This window comes from Anser brachyrhynchus (assembly GCF_964034855.1).
Source record: "Anser brachyrhynchus genome assembly, chromosome: 15".
NCBI classification, from domain to species: domain Eukaryota; kingdom Metazoa; phylum Chordata; class Aves; order Anseriformes; family Anatidae; genus Anser; species Anser brachyrhynchus.
In genome coordinates this window covers 6,066,068-6,090,132 of record NC_137733.1, presented here as the reverse complement: position 1 = coordinate 6,090,132, position 24,065 = coordinate 6,066,068, and the positions used below count along the sequence as shown (strand labels likewise).

The 24,065-nt window shown below is 41.5% G+C and overlaps 1 protein-coding gene across 16 annotated transcripts in view; it reads right to left on the bottom strand.

Moving 5' to 3' along the window:
- Positions 1 to 24,065, bottom strand: part of CLUAP1 (clusterin associated protein 1) — a 75,179-nt gene that overhangs the window by 28,950 nt on the left and 22,164 nt on the right. For 13 of the 16 annotated variants that reach the window (XM_080556398.1, XM_080556403.1, XM_080556402.1 and 10 more), the window contains 3 exons: positions 20,819 to 20,902; positions 18,608 to 18,741; positions 17,280 to 17,421 (listed from right to left, as the gene is read on the bottom strand). In XM_080556398.1, coding sequence (XP_080412524.1) covers positions 17,280 to 17,421; positions 18,608 to 18,741; positions 20,819 to 20,902 — 360 coding nt within the window. Of the gene's footprint in view, positions 1 to 10,559; positions 10,778 to 17,279; positions 17,422 to 18,607; positions 18,742 to 20,818; positions 20,903 to 24,065 lie in introns of all 16 variants that reach the window. The other 3 variants (XR_013939623.1, XR_013939624.1, XM_080556391.1) reach the window with 1 other exon arrangement.

Genomic DNA, 24,065 nt, shown 5'->3' with positions numbered 1-24,065 from the left:
CAGGAGACAGAGGAGCGTAACTAAGGATTAAAGGCAAGATGGAGGGGTGCTGAGGACGACACGGTACAGTAAGCGGGCCAGTAAATCTCACCTGCCTCCTCTCACTCTGTGCTGCTGGCAACGATACAATGAGCTCCCCAGAGCAGCAACACGTCCACACACCGATGGCAAACCAGCACAGCTCAGTCCCATTTAGAAGGGTAACCGCTGCAATGATTACCACCTTCCACACTCCTCTGTGTTAGCAAAGCCTTCTTAAAGACGGATGAATGTGAAAACGAATGTGGACTTGAAAAATACCCAGAGGGTTCTAGCTACCAGTGTTTCCTTTGCTGTCCATAGCACATCCCCTTTCCAAGACTTCCCTCTGCAATAGTGGGTCCCAATATTTTCTGGTCACTGCCTCAGCTGCTACCTGCTTTTCCCACCTTTTCTCCCAGCCAGCCATAAGACCTAAAGATGGTCACTGAAGGTATAGAAACTGATTTAAACAAGCCTTTCCCCACCCCAGCAAACATTTACAATACTTGCTGTGTCCTTGGGATGAAGGGCACAAACGAAGGGATCCGTCAGCCGTCTGAATCTCAACCCCCGTGGCTGCTGCAGCCTACGCAGTGCACATGGCAAAGGCCAACAGGGAGGTAGAAAAAGAAAGGACATTTCCCAGATATCATGGGGACAAATTCATAAACCTGGAAAACATTTTTAAAATACATCTATTCACGGACCATTGAAATAATAATAGACATAATCACTGCCTAATAGTGTAGTTCCATGTATCTGTTAAGACTGCTGAAGGCAATCCAAATTCAATCAAATAAGCAGCCTTGCCTGGCCCGCACCCTCAGCCACTTGCTCCTTCACTCCTCCTCTGGTGCAACAATTTGTACAGCTACACAAAAGAAACCCAGGTGAAAACTACTAATCCATCAAAATAAAATTAAACCAGACAAATTCTCCAGCGCAGTTCAGCATGATGCTGCACAAAGTCTCAACTTGCACATGGAGGACGGGGCATTGCCATTGCAGGAAAAACCGTGAGGGTAAGAAGAGGGAGCAGTGTTGCTTTCAGCTTCAGTGCTGATTCCCGTGCTTAAAATATAAGAGAAGTGGAGTCTAAGAAAATGATTTGACCATACAGCTGAGACTTCTCCCCCTTTCCTGTAGCCTCTTCCTTGTGCTGGCAGCAGCATCTCAGCTGACCTCGTAGCGAGCCAGCACAGAGCTCACTGGAAAAAAAAAAAATGTTGATTTTTCTACGGTTTAGATTTCTGAATAGCTTCAAGCATGGTCAGATAAACGCTGCAGTCAGCCCAAGGGAGCTGTTGAGACTGTACAACACCATCCCTTTCAACAACAGCCCATCACTGCATCAATTTAGCTGTGCTGCCAGGCTACATCCTACAAAAGCTTACCAAAAACTGCAGCAAAACAAATTTGTTTCAAAAGGGCAGCCTCAAACCAGTTGGAACCAGGACAGCATCATTATGTGCTGGCTGTAGTACTTCTGAACAAGCAAGATCTTCAAAGGAGAAGGCAGAAGCAGTAGCCATTTACGTATTTAGAAAGTGAATTATATTTACCATGATTCAGGTTTTTTTGTCACATTCTCACTTAAAAGAATCTGAAGGAGACATGTTAAAGTAGTGAAAAAATGCAACAGCTTCATTTGTTTTTAACGCCGAAAACTTAAATCATGTCAACTTTTGAACAGCTGCATCAGTGGTAGCTTCAGTTTCCCTCTGTCTCCCTGCTGCTTTCAGTGCCTGCAGTCACCAGGCTGTATTTTCTGCCCCCACTGGGCTCCACCTTCGCCCCACACACCGCTCCCCAGACTTCACGTTATCTAACAGAAGTGACTTACACCAGCTTGGTGAAAACAAGACCGTGCTAATCAGAGATGGCTTCCAGTTTTATGCTGGCCACTTCTGTGAGCTTTTTCGTGCTTATTTCTTCAAAACTGTCCAATTCAGCACCAATGTTACCCATCCCTCCAGCAGGCCAAACGCTATTGCGAGACAGGCGTACGTTCTTCACAGAACGGGGACTGAAGGAGCACAATACAGATACCCTGCATCTGCATCTACTTTAACTGGCAAAGGAAATGGCTTTACCTCTCACATCGGGCTATGAAAGCCTTTGAAAAACAGCAAAGAGACAAAACATGTCTGTTTGGCAGAATATTTTACTGCAATCTAACTTATTACCCTACAGACAAGTAAAACGTCATCTACAATTCCCTACAGCAGAGAGAGCGGGAGTTGGCTTTGAAAATCCTTTTGCAGAAAGCTACATGAAAGCAAATCCCAAGAAATGCTTTTTCATTTATCAGTTTCTTATTTAATATGAATTATAATTTCTCTGAGAGGCATTGCTAAAAAATATGCCATTACAACCACTTGCAAACTATACATAGCTATGAGCAGGGCCTGGGTGCGGGGCAGATTGTTTGGGTTTGTTTTTTTTCTGGTTGTTTTTAAACAGACCGATATGCCACCATGCAGAATATCCTCCAGCAGCTGACCCCCAGATCACACAAGCTCTGCCACCAGCTCATTGTTTGACTGAGGGAAGTGATCCATGATTTGAATAAGCCACATGATTTCTTGACAGCCAGTCCCTTATGATATAACTAATGCTGCTGAGCATTGTTTTAAACAATAAAATTGAGTTGCTGAAATCATGTAACTGAAGACAACCCCATGTCCCTTCAGAATGAAAAGTGGCAAATCTAGGCTCAAGAAATTAAAACCAAAAATGATGCAGTATTTAATCATTTAAGGCTCTTTTTAAAAAAAAAGTTAACGTCAAAATTTTGTTGGGAAAGGCCTGGAGAAAATGTCAGCGGGATTTTGAATACCAAAAGTATGTGCCCTGGAGCCAGCTGGCAGACAATATGGTTACCACTAAGCAGAAAGACAAAGGAAAGAAATGAAGAAAATAAGAACGGGTAAGTGTGAAAGAATGACAAGACAACAACTGGAGATAGCTGACTTTTTGTTCAGATGCTAACATTTCAATTTTTGCCTTCATTATTTCTTCTGCTCTCAGACACCCTCCAAATCCCAGAAATCTCTCAACATCTCTCTCTATGTATAACCTTTTCATCTTAGTAAGAGAAAATAATGTTTCTTTTTTTTTTTTTCCTGGCCATTTGCTAGAGCATCCTGGTAATCCTCCTGCTCTGTAGTACACTTGAAGCGAAGCGATTTGAAGATGAATTGAGCCACCTCATCTTCACCTTGCCTGTTAATCTCAGCAGCTGTTTCTTGCTTTGTTGGAGAACAAAGCAGCTGAGATTAGCTCTTGCTACACTCATGCAACGGGATTTGTTTTTCATAATAGAGTGTTGCCACTCATTCAGCGGGGGTGATGAGATATAAGGACCAGGAGAAATTGCACGGTGCCTGAGCAGGGAACGTGACCGCACTCTTAGCGGGAGGAAGCCTGCTAGGTACAACAGAAACGTAGGGAACACAACACCAAGGCTGCACAGCTGAAGCTCACGACAGCATGAGGTGCCAACCTACCCAGAGCTGTTCTTTAAGAACTGAAGACAATGCTCCCTATCATGCTGAACTGCTTATAATTACCTCACCCCAAATTAATTAACCAATGCGTGGAAGCCCATCTCTAGTCCTGTACACAAACGCGCACGGCACAGAGAATGAGATTGGAGGCGTTAAGAGGTACACAGGTGCAGAGCTTTGAACCCACTGGGATTACAGAACCACGGTGAGAAAGTTTGCAGCCTCAGAGCATTGCAAGAGATGGATACAGGCACTCCAGAAAGGAAAGGCTGAGAGAGGAGAATGAGGAGGGGCTGCTCTCTCTGCAAAGGAGCGGCTTGAATGCACTGAATCGCCTTGCATTAGGCGCTGAGCCTGGTGAGAGCTTATGGTTACGGATCAGAGGACAAAGCACTGGCCTATAAACCAACACAGATCACGCTGCATAAGCTAATGTTCATTTTAACCTCAAACTTTGAGCTGCTTAAGTCATATTCTTAGCACATCATATCATTTCAGTAAAAGAAACAACAAAGAAACCAAAGGCACAGCTGGGTTTCTCTGGTTTCCCATCTCACCTGCAGTCATTGGATAAAGACTTTCACCTTCCTCTAGAAGCTACCAAATCTGAAAAGTCAACAACAACAAAAAAATACTCCTCTCCATACCACATGGTATTGCACTCGGTGAACAGCACAGAACCACAGTGGAGCTGGCTTGCAGGTCGCCGGCTCCCTGGCTGGAAGACAGACTTTGCATCTAGAGGTTGTTTCCTTTGATGCCACCACCTCAGTACTTGTGAACTGCTATCACTGGGAGGTAGCTTCCTGATGAATGCAAAAAGCCACAACCTCCCTCCGTCCTGGCATTAAATCAAGGACAGTGCTTTGGAGATTGGGGCCTCCAACAAGCGAGTCACTGCTTCAAACACAGGGCTCTGCATCAGAAGGAAAACACAACCTTGTCCTAGCAGATTCTCTGGATCACTCTAAGTTCACACTAATAGATAACTTTTACGTACGTGTATACCTCTTTACCATTTTGGCCTGAGGCATGTCTGAAAATCACCACCTCTGGCCATTTTTTATTTATTTATTTATTTTAAAGGAGAGGTCATCCTTCCAGTGGATGGGCACACACCGAATGAATTGAAAATCACCAGCCCCTATTATAGGACCATCTGTCTCCTCCCTGGTCTCATTATTCCCATCTTCTCCCTCAATTTTATGTCCTGAAACAGTCATTGCCTCTCATCATTAACAGCCATTTTTACAGTAATCATTTCTATTGAAACACACATAAAGCATACTTGAGAGTATTTTATACGCTTAACTGATACTCAGAAATTCACCAGCTGTTATCATAACACTGTCCCTACAGCGATGGTGGAAAGGGGGGAGCAGCTCATTTCTGCCAGTGCCATTATTTTAAATAATGAATTTGATTCATTGTCCTTCTTCAGAGGAAATTGTTTACCTTGAAACTATTCTTCTGTCCCAGCTAGCCATTACAAACACCCATCGATGATATATCTATCTAGAATAATTTTTTTTTTTTTTTTTGAAAAAACAGCAAATCTTACGCTACTTTACAACATGATTTGGTCTTTCCAGTCTGTTCTTTTCCTGTCTTAAACCCTGCTAGCCTCATGTTTTGCTGCTTTTTGCGGTAGAAGAAGTGTTCACAGGGAGTACTGTAATAGACACACTAAAGGTACTTGAATAAATGGGGCAGAAGAGTATTAGTCACTAAAGCTGACAGAATAATACTCATCCAAGTGAAGCACCAACTTCGTACTGAAAGGAGCTCGGCAGAATCACAAAGACGTTCATGTTCATTGCTTCACAGTACATGGAGAACACTGCATCCTCCCCAAGACAAACTCCAGCGATCACATTTAGCAAAATAATTAGATCTGATAGGTCACTACCAAAGCGCACTTCCATCAACCAAAGATGCAAAAAGACTTGAAATTTTCTTGAACCGCTTATCTTTACAAGGAAACACATGATAATTAACCAAATGCCATTCATGCTATCATAAAAGGGAGAAAAAGACTAAAATGTTTTCTAATGTAATTAAATTTATCATAAAGGAAAGATAGCATAGTATTAAAATATCAGTATGAGCTCTCACGATGACCATTTTGGAGAATGTCTTTAGGAAGGCAAGCTGCTGTCAAGGATCTGTGGGAAAGTGAAGCCAGTACCAAGCTGCCCAGCTGTGCCTTTGCAGGATGTCACCTGAACAGCAGAAGGCAGAGAGAGAGAAAGCTGTGATTTACAGCCTAAACTACCTACACTAATGCTATTCCACCATAGCAGCTCTTAATGCTACCAAGCTCAGGCCACAACCTGTAAAGTACATTCAAAAAACCCACTAAACGTAACAGGATGAAACATAATCCACAGGAAGCATTTTGAAATTATATTGGTTTAATGTTTCTCACATACTTCTTCCTAAAACTCCCATAATTACTGAGCAGTTTTGACTTCAGTACTTTTGACTTCAGTACAACTCACAAGCACTGCAATAACCACTTTTCGCGGAACAGATAAATTGGAATTGAAACTGAACAGCACACTTCATAAAGTGAAGTTGAGAGGTGGTGTCCTGAGACTTTCGGCGGATCGGCTACTCACCCTCTTGAATAAGCAAACTGCGCATGAAGGTCTCACCTTGAAATTAATGCTTTCCCCTCAGGAACTCAAAAGGATGGGACTAAATATAGAAAGAGCAAATTAGCTCAGGGTGACAAATTCCACCTTGGTAAGTGTTCGCTCTTGCACTACTGGTTGGGTTTCACGACTTGCCCTATAGACTGGAGGGCCATGTTTATGCTTCGTGTAAACCTCTGCTTCCCCCTACAGCTCTCCCCTCTTGTCCTTATGAAGTAAATTGGTTATTCTCCTAGTGTCGGGTTTCTTGATGCACTGTGCATCAAGATAAAATCTTTCTGCACAGCTTACTCCACCGTCTCTGCCACATACACATTGTGTTTTTCATTCAAATGGTCAAACAGTGAACGGCTTGCCCAGGGAGGCCGTGCAGTCTTTGTCCCTGGAGGCTTTCAAGACCCGTATGGATAGAGTCTTGAGCAGCGCGGTCCGATGCCATAGCTGACCTTTCTTTGAGCAGTAGGTTTGGCTGGAGGCCTCACAAAGTCCTCTCCAACCAGAATTAATCTGTGAATCAGTGATCGGTGTGAAGCAGGCTTAAACATTATGTACCTCTTTTGACCATTTTTATATTAAAAACAAAAAACACAACAAACTACCCCAGATAGTCATCCCCACTGCTGCACTGTACTTGTTTTGTGCTATATATTATGATGGATGGCAATTCAAAGAATTTGACATAAGCTACCTGAAGGCTCCTGAGAAGGATGGCAGTTGAGCTCTCTATAATTTTATCTCCTTCATTACGAGCTCTGCCAGTTCTGAAGTCAACGCTGGCTCCTATGAACTTGATGCTTCAAATCCTCCTTTATTCCATGACCTTCCCTCCCCACTTTTTGAGGCTTCAGTGATCAGGATCCCTTCTTATATGCACACATGCACCCTATTTTCATTACTTCTTGGGGCAGCCAGTTTCCCCCCACATCTACGTGTGCATTTTATACAGCATGGGTCACTTTGCAGATTGATGTAAATTTTCCCTTGACTACCTCAATTCGTTCAATAATAAAGGGAAAGAGGCATCATAAATGTGGAGAAGCCTTCATAAAACACACAGATGACATTTATGCCAAATGTTTCTGCTGAACTGCTTTTCCAACACTACTCCCAGAGCACACTTTGTTGTGCCACCAGCCAGAGCCATCTCATTATTCACATAAATTGGGCCATTTGGAAACAAGGAATGGTGCAATGTCATGCTTCACAAGGATAAGTACAAGCTTGAACGCCTTTTTTCAGTTGGTTAAAGAAGCACAGGGACGCTGCCTACAGGTAAGTCTAGCATGCTTATACTAGGCTTAGTTTCCTCTTCCACATAAAGATCCAGGTTCAATAAAGCTGATTAAAGGCCTGAAGTTAAAGGCCCCAAAAGGATACAAGAAATACTCCTGAACCATCCAAGAACCACAGATCAGAGTTGAGGGAGCAGAACGTTACAGGTAATACAGCACTGGGTCGCTGAGGATTTCTGTGACCACCTACGACAGGGCATAGCTCAAGAGGATCAGGAAGAGACAGAAGAGAAAAGGGTTGGAAGGGAAGCAGCCAGAATGCATCATGAGACTGGGTGAGATCACAGGCCTCTAAATCATCCTCTAGTGCTGAGTGATAGAATCCAAACAGAACTGAGGAAAAAAAAAGGGGGGGGGGGGGTAGAAATCCCAGACTAACATTTTCTGCCCAGAATTTTCCAGTTAAAACGCTTTCATACAAGCTTCAAATCAGCACTAACACTCAGGAATTCACTACTACCTGAAATTGTGTCACAGGGGATGCAGAGGATGGACTTTACCCTGCGACTCAAATGTAGTCATCATCAGATTTAGAGCAAGTTTACCATCACAACGGCTCCTCTCTATTTTTCCAATTCGCTTTTGTGGAAGACGTGAATTATAATGACTCAATAACAGCTCATTGAGCATTCCCTCCATGTATTACATTTTTATTGTACTAGCTTACAAGCTATATTGGTTAGATGTATGATTTATTTGAATTAATGTACAATTCCGCAATGTAAACCTGAGGTCAGTTTGCACTGTGTGAAGAAATTATCATCCAAATTAGTATTGATTGGAAGTTAGTAGTCACAGCTATATCTTGTTTACCACCATCAAGCAGTCACTGTCCCATCACCGCTAAAATCTAACAGCAGAATTATCCTCTCCCTGTGTCACAGGTAGCACAAACCTTTAAGCATTCCAAGGGGAGCCAGGATCACTTGCTATTTTCAAGGATAGCATTTATTATATTACAGGGTGGTAATTCTTGTTGAACTCAATGGTTCCAGGAATTGACAACAGAATCTGCTTTCATCTTGAGATCAATTAGTTCCAGTACAGCCCATGTTTCTTACAGCAAAGAATCTCTTCTACAGGTGGCTGACACGCACTTCAGTTTATTTTTTCATTCCCACCAGTCAAGCTTCAAATTAAGAGGCAGCACCAGCAAGCCTCTGTCTTAACAGCGCTGTTGTTAGAACCCTAGCACAGGACTTAGAGACCTAGGTTTTACAACTTCTCCTGCCTGACAATATTTGAGCTCCTAGTTCCTGCTCACCAAGACAGTGCTCTAGCTACAACGCCAGAAGACAGAGATAACAGAGATAAGGCCTTTTTTTTTTTTTTTAATTTCTCATTGTGATGAGCTAGAGAAGAATAAAGTAGACAAGACTTATGACGCAGACAAATCTCTGTTGAAAGGAATAGCAAACACTATTTCTAGGACTGTTCACATACATCAGGCTATTCTTTAACACAAAATAAGTAATAATTTCTGGGCAACCACTGATCTACAAAAACATCAGGTTTCACCTTACACATTATTCTCTACTTTTCAGTAATTCTGTGTTCTTCACCACATAAGCTCTTACCTCATTTCAGGGTAGCTTCATTCCAGCCTAGTGTGCAGATTAAGAAACAGACACTGTTGATTTAAATCTCCTTGTGCTGAGAAGAAACTCAGATGTAGGATGCGCTATATGATACTCTTGTTTCTTGTTAAAAGATGGCCACCACCAGGTATTTCAAGCAAATGCAAACTGCCAAAGGGATTTAGACCCTGCTTAACAGGCTGACCTCTCAAAGATGCAACAGAGCTTGAGCAAGAGAAAGGCACACAGCTTCACAGCTCAACGGATTTAAAAAAGAAGGCCCTTGGAGAATCTAGTGGCCTTAAAATGGAGGTTCCCGTTGATTTCAGGACTACATTGTGCTCGATACAAGGCCAAGTGAGAATGAATATGGAATCCTGGCAATACAAATATGACCCATAGTCCCTGGGCAGAAAGATGCCCTAGCATTTCTTACCTTTCCTTAATCCCGATGCTTGATCCTCTTGGAATGCTTCTGAACTGGTACAGCTCCCAATTTAGGGTGCTGGTATCCATCTCAACACCAGAACCAACTTCTGTGAACCCCAACAGCATTCTGGAGCATTCAGAGGAGGAAGGGAAGGACTCTGGGAGGTGCCGTATCTCCTACCACTAGCCCGTGTGCTAGGTGGGTGTCTGACACAAGGCTTCTTGTTCTGTTCATACTTGCACAGTCTTTCATTTTCATATATTTCACATAACTAGAAATTGTTTCTACACAGCTGGAAATCTGAGAATTACTCTACTATTTAACATTATATAAAAAACAACCTGTTTTTCACTTTGAGATTATGCATGTTTGTGTGAATCAAAATGCCAGTGTTTCATAGCTACCTGCCTCTGCTGCTCACATCATTTTAACTTTACCTACTTATGTCATTTGGTGCAAATCAGTTGCAAAATGTCAGTCCCAAAATAACTGTTATTTGGGCTTTTTCTTCCAACCAATTCCTGGGCTTGTAACCACTTATCAAAAGGTTTCTTGTAATGATTTTTTTTTTTATTTGTGTTGATCTTGGGGGGGGGGGGGGGGGAAGGCTGGAACAAAAAGAAACTTGATCCACTTGATCAGTGTTGCTTCAAGTGATCTATAATTGTTTTCTGCTTTGTCTTCTACTTAGCTAGATTTCCGTTATATAAGTCATTCATGTAAAATACTTGTGAATATTCAGAAGCGTAACTCAGGCATACAGGGAAGGCAGAAAGACCACCACGTGAACAATCCTCTTATCCTATTTTCTTGCCAAATAAGATCAGATAAGAGAATACTTAAAAACTGAAAGGCAGTGCATTCTGAACACACAAAAGACACCATTATCCTCTAATGTTTCTTCAGGAATGGGGTCACTGCAGAAGAAATTCAGCAAGACAACCTAAGAACTTAAGAGGCTGCACAGTCTCTGATCTCTAGCAGCATTCGTGGATTTCCAAGCTAAGCTATCACTGCAAGCTGTTACAACTCGTGCTTTATGGAAACAATTGCTGGCACGACAGAGAAGTTACCTGCGAATTACTACGGTGCGGTACTTAGTGGACACTGTCCCCATCTTCCTTCCCCAGCTGCAGAGCATTTCATATCTAACAGGATGACAGCGGGTTTGCAGCAGCAGCAGAGAACTAGCCTGGAGCAGCCTATGCAGGGGGTTCGTATCCAGCGCAGCACCAAGCCCAGATGCACAAGGATCCTCTCCACCTCTTACTGCTGAGGAGTTCGTGGGCTGCTGAGGGCAGAATATGAACATTGTTGTTGTTCAGAAAAAAACCTCTAAGTGATGAACCTGTACTGAGTAGCTCCTTCCAAAAACTGACAGCGGTAACAAGCGCAAGACGATTTAGCAGCCACTCTGGGAAGTCATCTTCAGTCCTGCCACCCCCTCAATTCTTTTAATGAATCCCACTTCAGGCTGTGTCAGAATTTGATGTGAGAGCAGAGATGACCTGCATTCCTGCATCATTCTCCTCTTACCAAGCCCCAGCAGTCTTGGCTTTCTTCTCTATCGCCAGATGCGTATTGGCCTATTCAAAAACCTCTCTGCTTTCCCACGTATCCCTAGCTCACTGAAATATTTTAAATCTCATCTTGGCTCCCTTTTTAATTTAGCGAGTGGAGTGAAAACAAAGTTCTCAATACAGAGTTTCAGTTCTATACTTGTACCTCCTGAGCCACCAGAAAACAGTTAGGGCTTCTCAAATATCACAGTTTTATTCTTCCGAAGCCAAACTAGGGGTTATCGTGCAGTAGATACAGTGAGTTTTAAGTGGTATTGTTAGGGTTTTAATCAACTGTTGTTTGATCTCTGAGTCTGCAAAAAATTCTAGAGTCTGTCGAATAAAAGGAACACATAGCCTTGAGTCAAATGACCCCAAATCCAGGAGACAAACGCAAGCTTGTTTGCCCATATGGCACATCACATGTCCAGAGAACCGTAACAAATACGTGGACCTTTGAGCACTGAGAAACATACATCTCAATTGTTTTCATTTCCCAAAAAGTTTATGCTAAGGTTTTTAAGGTGAGACAGCGTCAATAAAGCACCAGGAGCACACAACCACTTCAGGGCAGTTCGAGGTACCTCTGAGACTCCAGCTCCAGTTGCCATGGTATTGGTAGGGGATTGCACATTTTTGCTTCAGTGGAAAGAACGTGTGCAGCAAAAGCTCCTTGTAACCTCCATCTTTTCTAGCTTGCTCTTCACATGCCCTCCCACCTTTTCTTTGTCTCCACCATCTTCTCCTACTGTGTGACCATAATTTCTCAGGCCAGCAGTTTCCTATGTCTTTTCCTCCCAATGCTCCATTGCTCTCCTTCTCTGCCTATGCGATCCCTTCCTCCTCTTCTGTTTTTTTCCACATTTCTCCATTATGGGATTTCTGTGTCTCAGCCCACCATCACTGTTGTACTTGTAGACTGGACTAAATGCCAGAACAGAAGCAATCAACAATTAAGATGCCCGTGCTTACTTTTACATCTGATATTCAATATAATTTAGCTATGCTGTACCAGGAGTGCTCTCCTGATACCTATAAAAATGTTTCCAAACAGTCATAATTCAAGTGCACATTAGCTAGAAGATTAAAGACTGTAACCAAACGCTTTTCATATTAACCTTCTGTCTGGCTATTTCAGTAAGCAGACATTGCAATGGGAATGTCTAGATTTAATATTTCAAAGGGATAGTGCAAGGCAAAAGACAAAAAGCAAAACAGCAGAACCAAAGATTATCTTGGAGAGCAGCAGAACTCAGATATCCCTGATACATACATGTTCAGAATAAAGCACCTGCTTCAGGTATGGAGCTCTGATAGGAAAGCGTTAGGTAAATGAAGACAGGATTTTATCTGGGTAGGGTGGGTTACGAAGAGAAAGTCACGATGCAGTTTGTTTTTTTCCCTTGCTTAACCTCTCATCATAATGGACTGCTTATTGAAAGTAATATCAGAATGGTGAAAAGAAAAATGGTTTAAGCAATCCCAAACCAAAGATAATGACAGAGTAGCTTAGAACATCTTTTTCCATGTCCACCACTCCATGGTATTTCTTAGTTTCACAGTACCATCATAAAAGCAGTCTTAAAACACATCAGTAGGAAGTAGCTGAAGAAAATACTCCAAGCATGCCCTCTGCAAAGCGCAAAAGAAACATAAGTATATTCTGTCTAGAAAAAAGGCCAGCAAATGCTAAAGGATATTGCCATGTTATTCTGGCATTACACAAACTAGTTTCAAAAATGTCTTTCTAACTGTATTAGCCTGTGCTGTCCTTTAAAGGACAGGCATCTATTACAGTCCAAAAATTCAGCCCCCAGTCTGAAAACCCCTGAAACTTTGAATTTTACAGCAGCCAAAGTTCTAATAACTTTAATGGCTAAACATCAGAACCAATTTTGTCTTAAAAATAGGATAAAAATTAATGAAGAGCATCGACTCTTTTTACATAGTAGAAAAATAAGAACAAATCTTTCAGAAGACACGGCACATAAATCCCCGCTTCTGTGCGGACATGCAAGAAGATGGATTAGTGCCACGAGCAGCACAAGAGAACGGAAACAGAATAAAAGAGGTGACTGAAAAATGAAAAAATGGCTAAGGAAACCACAAAGACAAAATACCCTTATTTAAATTCCTTGGATCCAATAATAAATAGTGCACGACAGTTTGTCAATAAATGTGAGAAACTCACTCAAAAGAGGAGTCATGTAAGGACTTCTGACATTTCCACAAACGAGAGTTGATAACAGACAAATAATTTCGTATTTTTCATACATTTCAAAGGGTTTCCACATCAAACAGGCAGGCACTCTGCAGGTGGTAATTTCATCATCAATTAACTGTTCAGTTCTGCCAATTCTTTAAGTTGAGACTCAATAGCAAGCCTTCAAGTTCCTTTTAACACCGACGGATATTTCTCAGTCCGGTGCTTGGCAGGAGACTACCGCCAATTGTCCTCCGAACGCTGCTCCCTGTTATCACAGTCACCGGGTGGCAAGTAAAATAGGAACGGGAAGCTCGAGGCCGCGGCGGCGTGAGCTCCGGAGCGCAGCTCTCCAAGCAGCCACACACCTCCCACTTGAAAGAACAAACCCAAAAAATCCACACAAACAACCAGCACCGCGGTTTGGAAAGGCTGGAGTGCTTCCACTGCTCAATGTCACTTAATTAAATCTGTGTGCTTGGGTACAATCTTTAAATCACTTTTCTAATTAGGAAATGCACTCTGGCCTATGTCATTAGCCCTGTTACGTCAGCAGGCTACCAAACGGCTTTGAGTCTAAGCACGCTAGAGATTAGTCTCGTTATTCAGCAACAGTCTCTCAATCAGAACAAAAATTCCTCTTTAAGACATGCAACCAGTCAAGGAAAGTGATCCAGGAAACAGCCCTCAGTACTGAACAGCACACAGAGTGCCGGATTAATCTAATTACGTTGCTGTTGCTTTTCCTAGCAAGCTATTTAACAAAATACACTGCAACGATAAAAGAGTTGACTCTCACTTCTACCACACAAGATAATTAAGATTTGTTTGGTGGAACAAAAGACAAATCACAGTTAAAATCAACACAATTTTCAGTATTTTTGACAGTTCAAGAGACTGCATATTACAATGGATTAAATGCAATTATCCCAGTTATTTTTCCTCTGTTGATTCTAAAAGTGATACAGAGATGATAAACTCTAAGACGGCATTCAGCATCAGCTTGGAGCAAATTCCTTTTTTCAAGCATGTAAGAAAACCACCCCCTGTTTTGCTTCACCAACACATACCAAAGGTGAAGAAACACTACCTGAAAAGCAGACCAAGAAGTCAGAATAATGCCCTGGTGTTCCAGCTTGGTGAGAGACTAACACAAAATGGATTAAACACCACACTCTTAAAAATAAAAATACCCTCCCACCAGTTTGGAGCTACGAGAGTGCCAGCAAGTCTCTTGGCCTAGTCAGGACCCAGATTCTTCATTCTCTTTCAGTTACCAAGTCCTGGAGCCTGATTTCAAGCACTGACATCTCATGACTTCATATACTAGCTTGGACTCCAGCACTCCTGAGAATCTGGCTGTAAAAGACACGCACAACCTCTTCTTTTACCAAAGCAACAGCTTCTGCAACAAAGCAGTCATCGCTGCTTGAGTCGCTGGATTGCTGCCCACAAAGGGACGTTTAGAGCCTCACTCTTTAAACATTCTAAGTATTTTAGATACTCTAGTTTTCTGTTCTTCATACCCATGCTCTTTTCCTCAGTCTGAACAAAAACTGTCAAAGGTACCTTTTTTTCCTCCCTTGTTGTTTGTCTTTTTTGTTTTGTGGTTGTGTTTTTTTTTTTTTGGGGGGGGGGGGGGGGGGGGAAATGGGACAGTATTCTCAAACATTGCCTCAGGAAAAGATTTAACAGACTTTAACCTATGGGAAGTGAAATGAAATGGTCTCAGGGTCTTTTCAGGGCTTAGCTCAAGCTATGGAACTAGACAGGTAAACTGCTGGTTTAAGCTAACACAATGCATTTTACAGATGGTTTAAGCAAGGTAACTAGATCGCTTGAGATCATTGTTAGGAACACTCAACCATGGCAAGAGCACATTCCAAGTGCAGAAGACTTGATGCTATTTTAATGTTAACATAAAACACACGTTTAAGAAGTTTCCAGTTCTGATGCTGGCTAATGTGTACCGCATATAACAAGTAACAGAAGTACACAGAGAAAGACACATCTTTTTTTCACAGCCTTTAATACTCTTTAATTCTGCACAATGCTGAAATATCACTATCTGCTTAGCCTACTAAATTAAAAGCCAAAGAATCTATATGGATTCTCCAGGCACCTCACAGAAAGAAGAAGGAAAATAAAAAGTGCTCTCCATATTCTAAGCACAGGAACATTCCTGAATGGCAAAGGCTTTTCCTTCATCTTATTATCTTTTAACAAAAATCCTCTCAAGAGCTGTAAGCCAACTCATTACTAACTTCTGTGCATGAATTTATAAACAGTTCCAGGTAGTCGAATTCAAAACATTTCTACCTCTGGTATTAAGTCTCAATGACATTTGAACAGAAGGGAAAAGAATAAATCAGATTTTAGGCTTCATCTCAAGAGTATGATTTAATTGAGGAGGGTTTTTTTTTCTTCCAAAGAGATCGGGAAGAACTAGAGTATTATTAAACAAGACACATGAAAATATGAAGCTCGCTACTGGTTAGAAATATGTGACAGTTTCTACAGAGACAGATAGCTTATAAAAAGGGAGATTAATAGGAAGTTGGTTCACAACAATTAACAAGTTGTCAAATGCCCATGTTATCTTTTAAAATACAGATTGACTTTCTCCTCAGGCAAATAATGCAGTAAAATATTTGAGCCTTCTGAACAAAATAGAGCATCCTTTTCCTGTGTCCCAGAGGTGACGGGCATTACTGTATTTTCTCTAGACAGCAAAAAGAACTGAGAGCCTGGTTATGAAGCCCTCTGTACATCATGTTGTGCAGCTCAGATGCACAGAAAGAGTGCAGACAATACTCAAAGGGGAGGTTTCTCGACACAATCAGTTCTACAGAATTGCAAAGCTTTCTAAAATGATACAATCTCACCAGCTCAAGAGAGACATCATGGAAAAAGAGAGACAAAGTTACCTTATCTTATTTCTAGCCTAAGCACAGGTCACAAAAACTTTAACTAAACTTGGGGGTAAACGACTTAACTGTTTTTTTTTTTCTTCCCCAAATCAATAGGCTCATACAGATATGACAAAAGCAAAATGTGCAGTTGTAGACCAGACACAAGGAACGCTACTTGCGGCTCTCCCAAACTTCTGCCAAGAACGAGAGTGAGTTGTGTTGACAAAATAAAACAATCTGCATATGAAAGGTAGGAGACCAGAAAGTGGAAGCACTGTTTCACTCAAACAAGGTATAGCACACCCACCAAGATTAAGGCCCAAGGGGACATCATTCACTGAACCATCTCTTTTCAATGCAGACAGAAAATGTACTGGGTAAAGATTGCAAGAAGGATGAAAAGCCAATAATATCAGTAAACCACAAAGCTACAGGAAGCTGAATAAAAAGCTGGCTGAAAGTGCTGCAGTCCAGTAAACACCCAAAGGAAAGGAAAGGATGAAATAAGATGAGATAGAGATGCATATTTTCTATCCTGTTGGATAATCAAGAATCACCCTGAACTGATACAATTCAGTAAGTCTGCAGAAAATAGAATTTCTGCCAAAATAAAGTGAAGTCTTTGTGAGAGAGGATTCCAGCATATCTGATTCTTTCACTGCTACTTTTTGCTATGTTTTCATTGAAGAGAACAACTATGAGGAAATTGAAGAGCCTTGTGCTAAGAAGCCCTTATAAATCAGTTGTTGGCAGACAACAAAAATAACTGTCTAAAACTCTTAGCACATACACTGTATGTAGCAAGAGGAAGATTAGAAATACTGAAAATGCTCCACACAATAAAAGGCATCAATTGAGAAAGAAAGAATCAAGAAAAGTTAGTCTGGAAAGGGGTATCGTTACATTGGTTTAACTTCACTAACCGAAAATAGAAAGCTCTATTATCACGTTTGTCCAAGAGCAATCACACTTTACAGCACATTAGTAAACTGCCGGTCATTTGGAGCTGGTTCTACAAGCAACAGGCTGCTTTGGCAAAGGGGTATTATGACATTTTCTGTTATAAGGCCAAAGACTACAGTACAGAGAGTCTTGATGAGCATTTCTAAACTGTTTTACCTCAAACATCTCTTGCTCTGTCCGACGATGATCATCCAGGAGCTGCTCCAAGTAGGTTAGATTACGGAATTTTTCTAGGTAACTACTGTATTGTTTCTGCAGTTGCTCCTCTATCTTCTCATACTCATCCATAAAAGCAGGACTGCAGACAACAAGAACAAACTACTCAGAGAAACATAGACCTGTACATGCAGAAATCTGGAACAGCATTCCTGTTTTTGCAGCTGCTTTTCCATGTCTACTGTATTAATCTATAAGGACCTTCTCTTCCAAGGTTCCACGCTACTTCAGAGACTAAAAGCATGAGGCAAAGAAATACTACGCTATCCTATGAAAATTACACATAGCAAAGGAAACATTACTGCATATCCACTACCATTCCTTTCCAAACAAACAGAAGGCAGCATTTTGGCCTCTTTAGCAGACAAATCTAAATTAATCAGCTTGCTGTTCCTTAACTCCAAAAAAAAAAAAAAATCAGCTTGTTGCATGGATGGTAAGCCACCTACTTTACTGGAGGCTTATCTGCAACAAAAGTGTACGGTGTTATTAGAAGCATAACTAGTCCCGATACAAGTAAATGATGAGGCCTTTTACCACAGTGCCTACTGCTGTGCCCCACAGAATGCTACTGCTGTTCAGTGCTTCACATCTACCAACTGAAGTGTTCTGGATCACGACGTGTATATGAATCCAATGTTATTCTTCCCACCACTCATTTTTCTCATATTTATATTCTTTTTTCTTCATATGAGGTTCAAAAATAGAGAATGATCTTATAGATTGCATAAATCTGCAATTTAACCAAGGGGGCATGGTTAATTTAACCAAGCTAAATCATGGATCTAAACATTTTGATTTTATGGCAAGCTGTGTCACTGCCCAGAGGAACCTATCCCAACAAGGGATGCCTAATTACTTTGGTGGCTGGGAATGCTGGAAGCCTCTGGAACAAAGGGAATGCTTGCCCCACATGTCATTTTCAGTGGAAGTACATGTCTCCATTTATGTTTAATGACAAAGGAGAGAAGACATACTACCTGACCATTTTGTACAGCTCAAGCAGCAACTAGGCAGCCCACCAAATAATGTTCTGGGGGCTTTTAACAGCCCTGATAATCTGATTTCAAATACAAAATAACCGAAAAAATAAACAACTACAATCCAGATTGGGCATCTCTAGAGATGAAAATCCTTCTCCCACAGGCCATCATCTCAGTCTCATTAACAGACTTCACTCCTCGCTGCTCTAAGCATTAAGAACACACAATACCATCATTTATGCTAGCACTCATTTATGCAGTAGGTAATCGGTTCATAAGCTTTACCGAACACTCTGTAGGGTCTGTAGCCTCTTCTGGCTTCTTTCCAGCTCCAATTTTCTTTTTTCAATCTTGGCTTCCAAATTGGCTTCATCCAAAGCCACATTATTCAACATGTCTTTAGTCTTTTGGACTTGTTCCTAAAGGAGAAGGATGATAAACCATAGCATGCACTGGAATAATTAGAATTGTCTTTCAGATGCTAAACATCCTTCTGTATTATCTCATATAACATGTTTTCATAAAACTTTATAACAATGAGCTAGAACAAGCCAGGCAATGAGAATGATTTTTTTTTTTGTGACCAGGATAATGAACTAGCTATACATTTAGAAATTTAAAATACCTACTTTTTCCCCATGCATTCTTAAAGAAAAAAAAAAGCTGTCCTGAGCTTTAACTTTCTTACTTTCTTTTTCATCAAAATGGTACTAAAAGATGGGAAGGAAAGAAGCCCCCTCCAAAAATCTGACAGGATATAGAAAGTCATCTTTCAACAGGTAGGCATCTGAACAAACACAGATGAGAAATGTATTTATTTCTTGGCGCTATTTTAGGGAATATCTAGGCTTTTATCAACATTCTTTTTCCTCCTGATAAATGTTACTTTTGAAAAGAAGTTAATCTATCCCAATACCTTCATCCTCTTCTGAGTCTTGCTGCATCCATCTTTTCAAAATCTGGGAAGCATCCCAAAATTTGTAACGCATTATAGGAATAAGGAGGGGAAAGCTTTTTAGAACAACTGAGTGCATTCAGGGTGCTCATGCTCTAGAAACTCTGAATCTCGCTTGAGTGAAAGGGAAGAAGGACTTCACAGTTACTCAAATTCAAGAAGTAATTGTTACGTGCTGTACAGCTATAATAGGTCGTTTCATTAACTGGTCCAGAACTAAACCAGATGAGGTATGTGTTATTGGTATTTCTCCATTGCTCTAATATTTTCCTGGTAGTTTATTAGCACTACTGCCTAGAATATCAATGGACGTTAACAACATTTAGAGTTGATATGGACTGCAAGTAGGAGCAGAAACAAAGATCGCCAGGAGTATCTATTGATTATGCGCTGGCTGTTTAAAACCTGGAACTCCACTCCTTGTAATTATACAATTGGACTGGATACAGTTTGCAGTTAAATAACCTACAGTATTCACTAGGATTTAATTAACCACCATACTTGCCTCTCAGGGCAGCTAATGATTCAGAGATACAGGAACCCAAGCACTGGAGCAAGGACAATGTTCCCGAGACCAGGACAAGGGACTTCTGAAACTGGAACCGTAATGATGCACTGGCATGCCACTAATTAGCACAGTGCAAGTTCTTCTCACCCCTTTCTCAGTTCAGCTATCCTTTTTCCAGAGCCCACCTTCACAACCCCAGAGGTAGCAACACATTTTGAGTTACCAAGTATGCCCCTTGCAGCCAGGACTGTAAAACTGACACAGCTTAAACAATGGAGGTGGCATGCAGATTTCTGTGCTGATGCAGTCAATCATTCCTGTAGAGATTCTGGGACTACTGCTGAGCCCCTACCAGAAGCAGGGATTACGACTAAACCACGGAGGGGTTTTCTGTTGTTTTCTCCCAAGATAGAGGCCAAGGGAAGCTGTTCTTTGACACAGCTGTATTGACAGCAACACCACAGGTTTGTTACCAAAGTCAGTTCAGCTGGGAGAATATTTCTGCACATTAAACCAACACAGCCATACAGCACAACAGTCTGGCAGCAGAGATGCTCTTAACATGTTCTCCAAGGCACTGCTGCTAACATAGTTTATCCGTTCTGCTGCAGGCTGTGATTTCTGACTGCCAGCTCATAATCAGCACTGTGCAGACACCTCTTCTACTCTGCCAAGAAAAGCTACCAGTTACAGTTAACAGGGCTGTTCACTTTGAACACAACAGATTTTCCACAGAAATCATAAAGATCATCACTATATTCATTGCCACGATGCAAGGAGTCATCACAGACTGCTCTCTGCCTTGATGAACATAGGTAACATTAAACGTGAGAACACAAAGACCAAAACTTGCATTAGCCATTAGTTGAAGTTTCACACTACCTGTTAACTAACCAGGCAGAGCATTACTTGGCCCAGTCAGTTGAAGGTGATGTGTGCGCTACAGCTTAACCCTAGGCTGTTGATAAGAACAACTACGTTCTTCTTGCAGGAGAGGAATGATGATTTTGCAATTAAATATCAATTTGCTTACCAGAACACAGTCAATGGCAATTTTCATCATCTTCTCAGCCTCATTTATCTCCAAAGGTCTGGCAATAGATTCTGTTCTTGCTTCCTATGAAATAAAAGTACATAAATAAATTTAAACAGTACACTAAGAAATCAGTATTTGCAGAACAGAGGACGGTCAAGCAACAACAACATAATCATCTGCATAACAAATGGCATAGGATTTAGTATTTATGCACCAGGGCTCAAACAATTAAAAGAATGGGAGGTTATGAAAAAGTCAGTTAAGTGAGGCTGGGATCAACATGGAGCAATTAAGGTAACTTTTCAAAACAAGGTAAGCGTTATCATTTGAACTGCAACTATTCTTGAATGCAGATTTTTTAGAAACTGCACAGGTTATTACACGTTAAGCAAAGTGTGCAACATTATACAGAAGATTTCATCATTACAATGCAGCTCACATAAACAGCAGTGCAGGCAGATGAGCCCAGTGTCAAAAATTTGCAGAGACACAAGCAGTGTGAACCCACCTAACTAAGCCAGGCAGTTGGGACAGTCCGTAGGCGCTTCCCATGTGGGTGCAGACCCATATGAAATGAGCTGATGCAGATGTATGGGCTTCTCTGATTCAGGTAACCAAGTGATTCAGACTCCTCATCAAAACTGCATTCCTTGTTTATATCCCCCCAAAAACCTCTTCTGCATACAGCAGTTTTGGGGACGGATGGGCTTAGGAGTATTCAGCATGCCCTCGTCCGTATGATGTCTTACAAAACTGACCAGGTCATTACACACAAACACTGAATTGGTTGCTTGACTGGGAGAAGAGGGAGATTTTTCCAGCCAAAAGTCCTTAAAATCATCTTATGTCGGCAAACCATTTGGAAGCAGGTGGATAAAGACAGAAATAGCATCTCTCTAGAGAACGTCTGACTAAGAACCTGAAAACACGTTACACACACCGCAACAGGCTGCACCCAGCCTGCTACAGGACAGCTGCTGGCAGCAGATACAATTACTCCGTTACGTTACCAGGCCAGATACTCCAGCTTGCGTAAGCACGTACTGGCGGAGGCAGCCCAACTCCATCCCGCTGCCTCACCAACTCAAACTCAGAGAGTTGCACAGTGAATCCAATGGGGGAGCTCACCCAGACAAAAAAAGCTGCTTTTCGTGCAGAGCTTATTCCTCTGCTGGATCAGCTCCCTGAATCAGCCTGCCACACGATGTGTGGAGGGCTTTTGTTATTTTTTGGGGGGGGGGGCACAAGAGAAGTAGGAGAAATATCCTGTTGGGGAATGACAAGAGCTACATCTGTTAGTGGCAGTGACAGCTTACGCCGCCTAAGGTGCTTACGAACGTTCCCCTGCCCACGCAGAAATACAAGCGCCAAGCAGCAGAAAGTCAGTCTGGTTGAATATAAGATGCGAAGAGTCTGCACAGTACATATTCCTGAATAACTCCACAGGTAGATGCTTTTGGAGGAAGGCCGGATAGGAATAATGTAGCTCAGTAGCTATTATGAGACCATTCTGCATCCACAAGCTCAACAAAATGCCTGTTCATTTGTGAAGACTCCACCTGAGCCGAGATGCACAGAAGCTGAAAAGGAAGCCAGATCAGCTGCTGGAAACACTGCCCTGCCAAGTGCACTCAGCTCTCCCGATGGCAATAGTGAGATCTCTGCTACAAAGCGACTGTATTTTCAACAAAATAGTTTATCACTCAGCAGGAGGAAGGAAATGATTTTCCTTTCCATTTTCAAACAAGATAAAAGAAACAGCAAGGACCTTAGATTTTAATTACACCCAACTCCCTTACCAATTTCCTTTTAGTAGCCTGGTGAAGCACCCACAGATAACGCACAAGTCACTCTGACCTGTGTCAGATCAGGGTAACTGATGGGTTTCAGATATACCTTTGAGGAGCCACCATTTCAAGTTGGAATCATCTCTACAAGTTTGATGTCTCTCCTTCTACCTTCCCTCTACCACCCGTGGAAGTTTTACGTACAGTCTTCATGGAGAAATCCACATCAATGCCCAGAATGAGGTTCAGTCCTCGAGTCACGCCTGCTTGGAAAAGTGTGTCAGGCCAATGAAGAGCAGAGTTAAGGCAGCAATTTGTGTTTTCAGACTTGATTACTGAACCACAGCTGAACCGAAACGAAGGCAGTCAGTGCCATGAATGTCCTCCTTGCGCTCCAGCAGACCGAGAGGTGAACCCAGGTGCACCACTGCAGCTTCCATGGGCACACAGCTCCTCCCTAAGGGTCTACGTTTGCATGCCCATTTTTCACTTCACTGCTACAAACAGTGCCATTAACCTGTGAGACTTCAGAGCAGAAAATATAAGTGGGCACTAAATCATAATGGAAAAATAAATACACTTTGAGAAAATGAAAATGGTAAATTAATTTATTACTGGATGTTTGTAAAGGCTCCCATAGGTATCTGTCAGCGGGACATTTCCTGTCACCCCATGAAAACTCTTGAAGAGAAAGCTTTTACTTTCAGTACCTCTTTTGAGGAAGGACCCTGCAACTTTTATGGCAAAGGCCATAAAAAGAAGATAGCTCACATTAATGTGCATGAAGAAAAATAAAATACCCCACAAAGACTATGGAGATGTTATGAAAAGTATTTAAAAATACCAGAGTTGACTAATTTAAACATTATTAAGCCATTAGCAAATGAAAGAAAATGAATTTAAGTTCACACGACCACTTTGACAATCTCTGACTCCCCACACAAGCAAATAAACCATATTTTCCTGCCAGCCCAACTTGTCATCAATAGCATTTCTTCCCCGGTATAAAATACACAGTAAGATGACAACTGAGATTTTTAAAACCTGACTTGGCACAAAAGCTGCCTGTTTGTGCTTAAATCTGTGGCTACAAACAGGCTGTACACCTGAAGGCAAACCAATATTCTGAATTTGCCCAAATACCAGGTATTACATTGCTACTGGCTGTACTCACAATTCCATGTGCTCAAAAAAAGTGTGCAAATGAAACCAAGCTGCAAAATGTGTCTTTCTTCATTTTCTTTTGAAGTAATGTACTCTTTGCAATTAGGTGTACTAATCAGAATGCACATTATAATACACAAGAGGCTTCCTTTAAATTAACCATTAAAAACAGAGCTCTCAGGAGAGGTGAAAAATATAGAAAAAATTATGAAGGCAAGAGGAGGGAAGAAGCTGAACAATTTAGGACTATGCCGAGTAATTACAACTTAAGACGACAAACATATACAAAAACA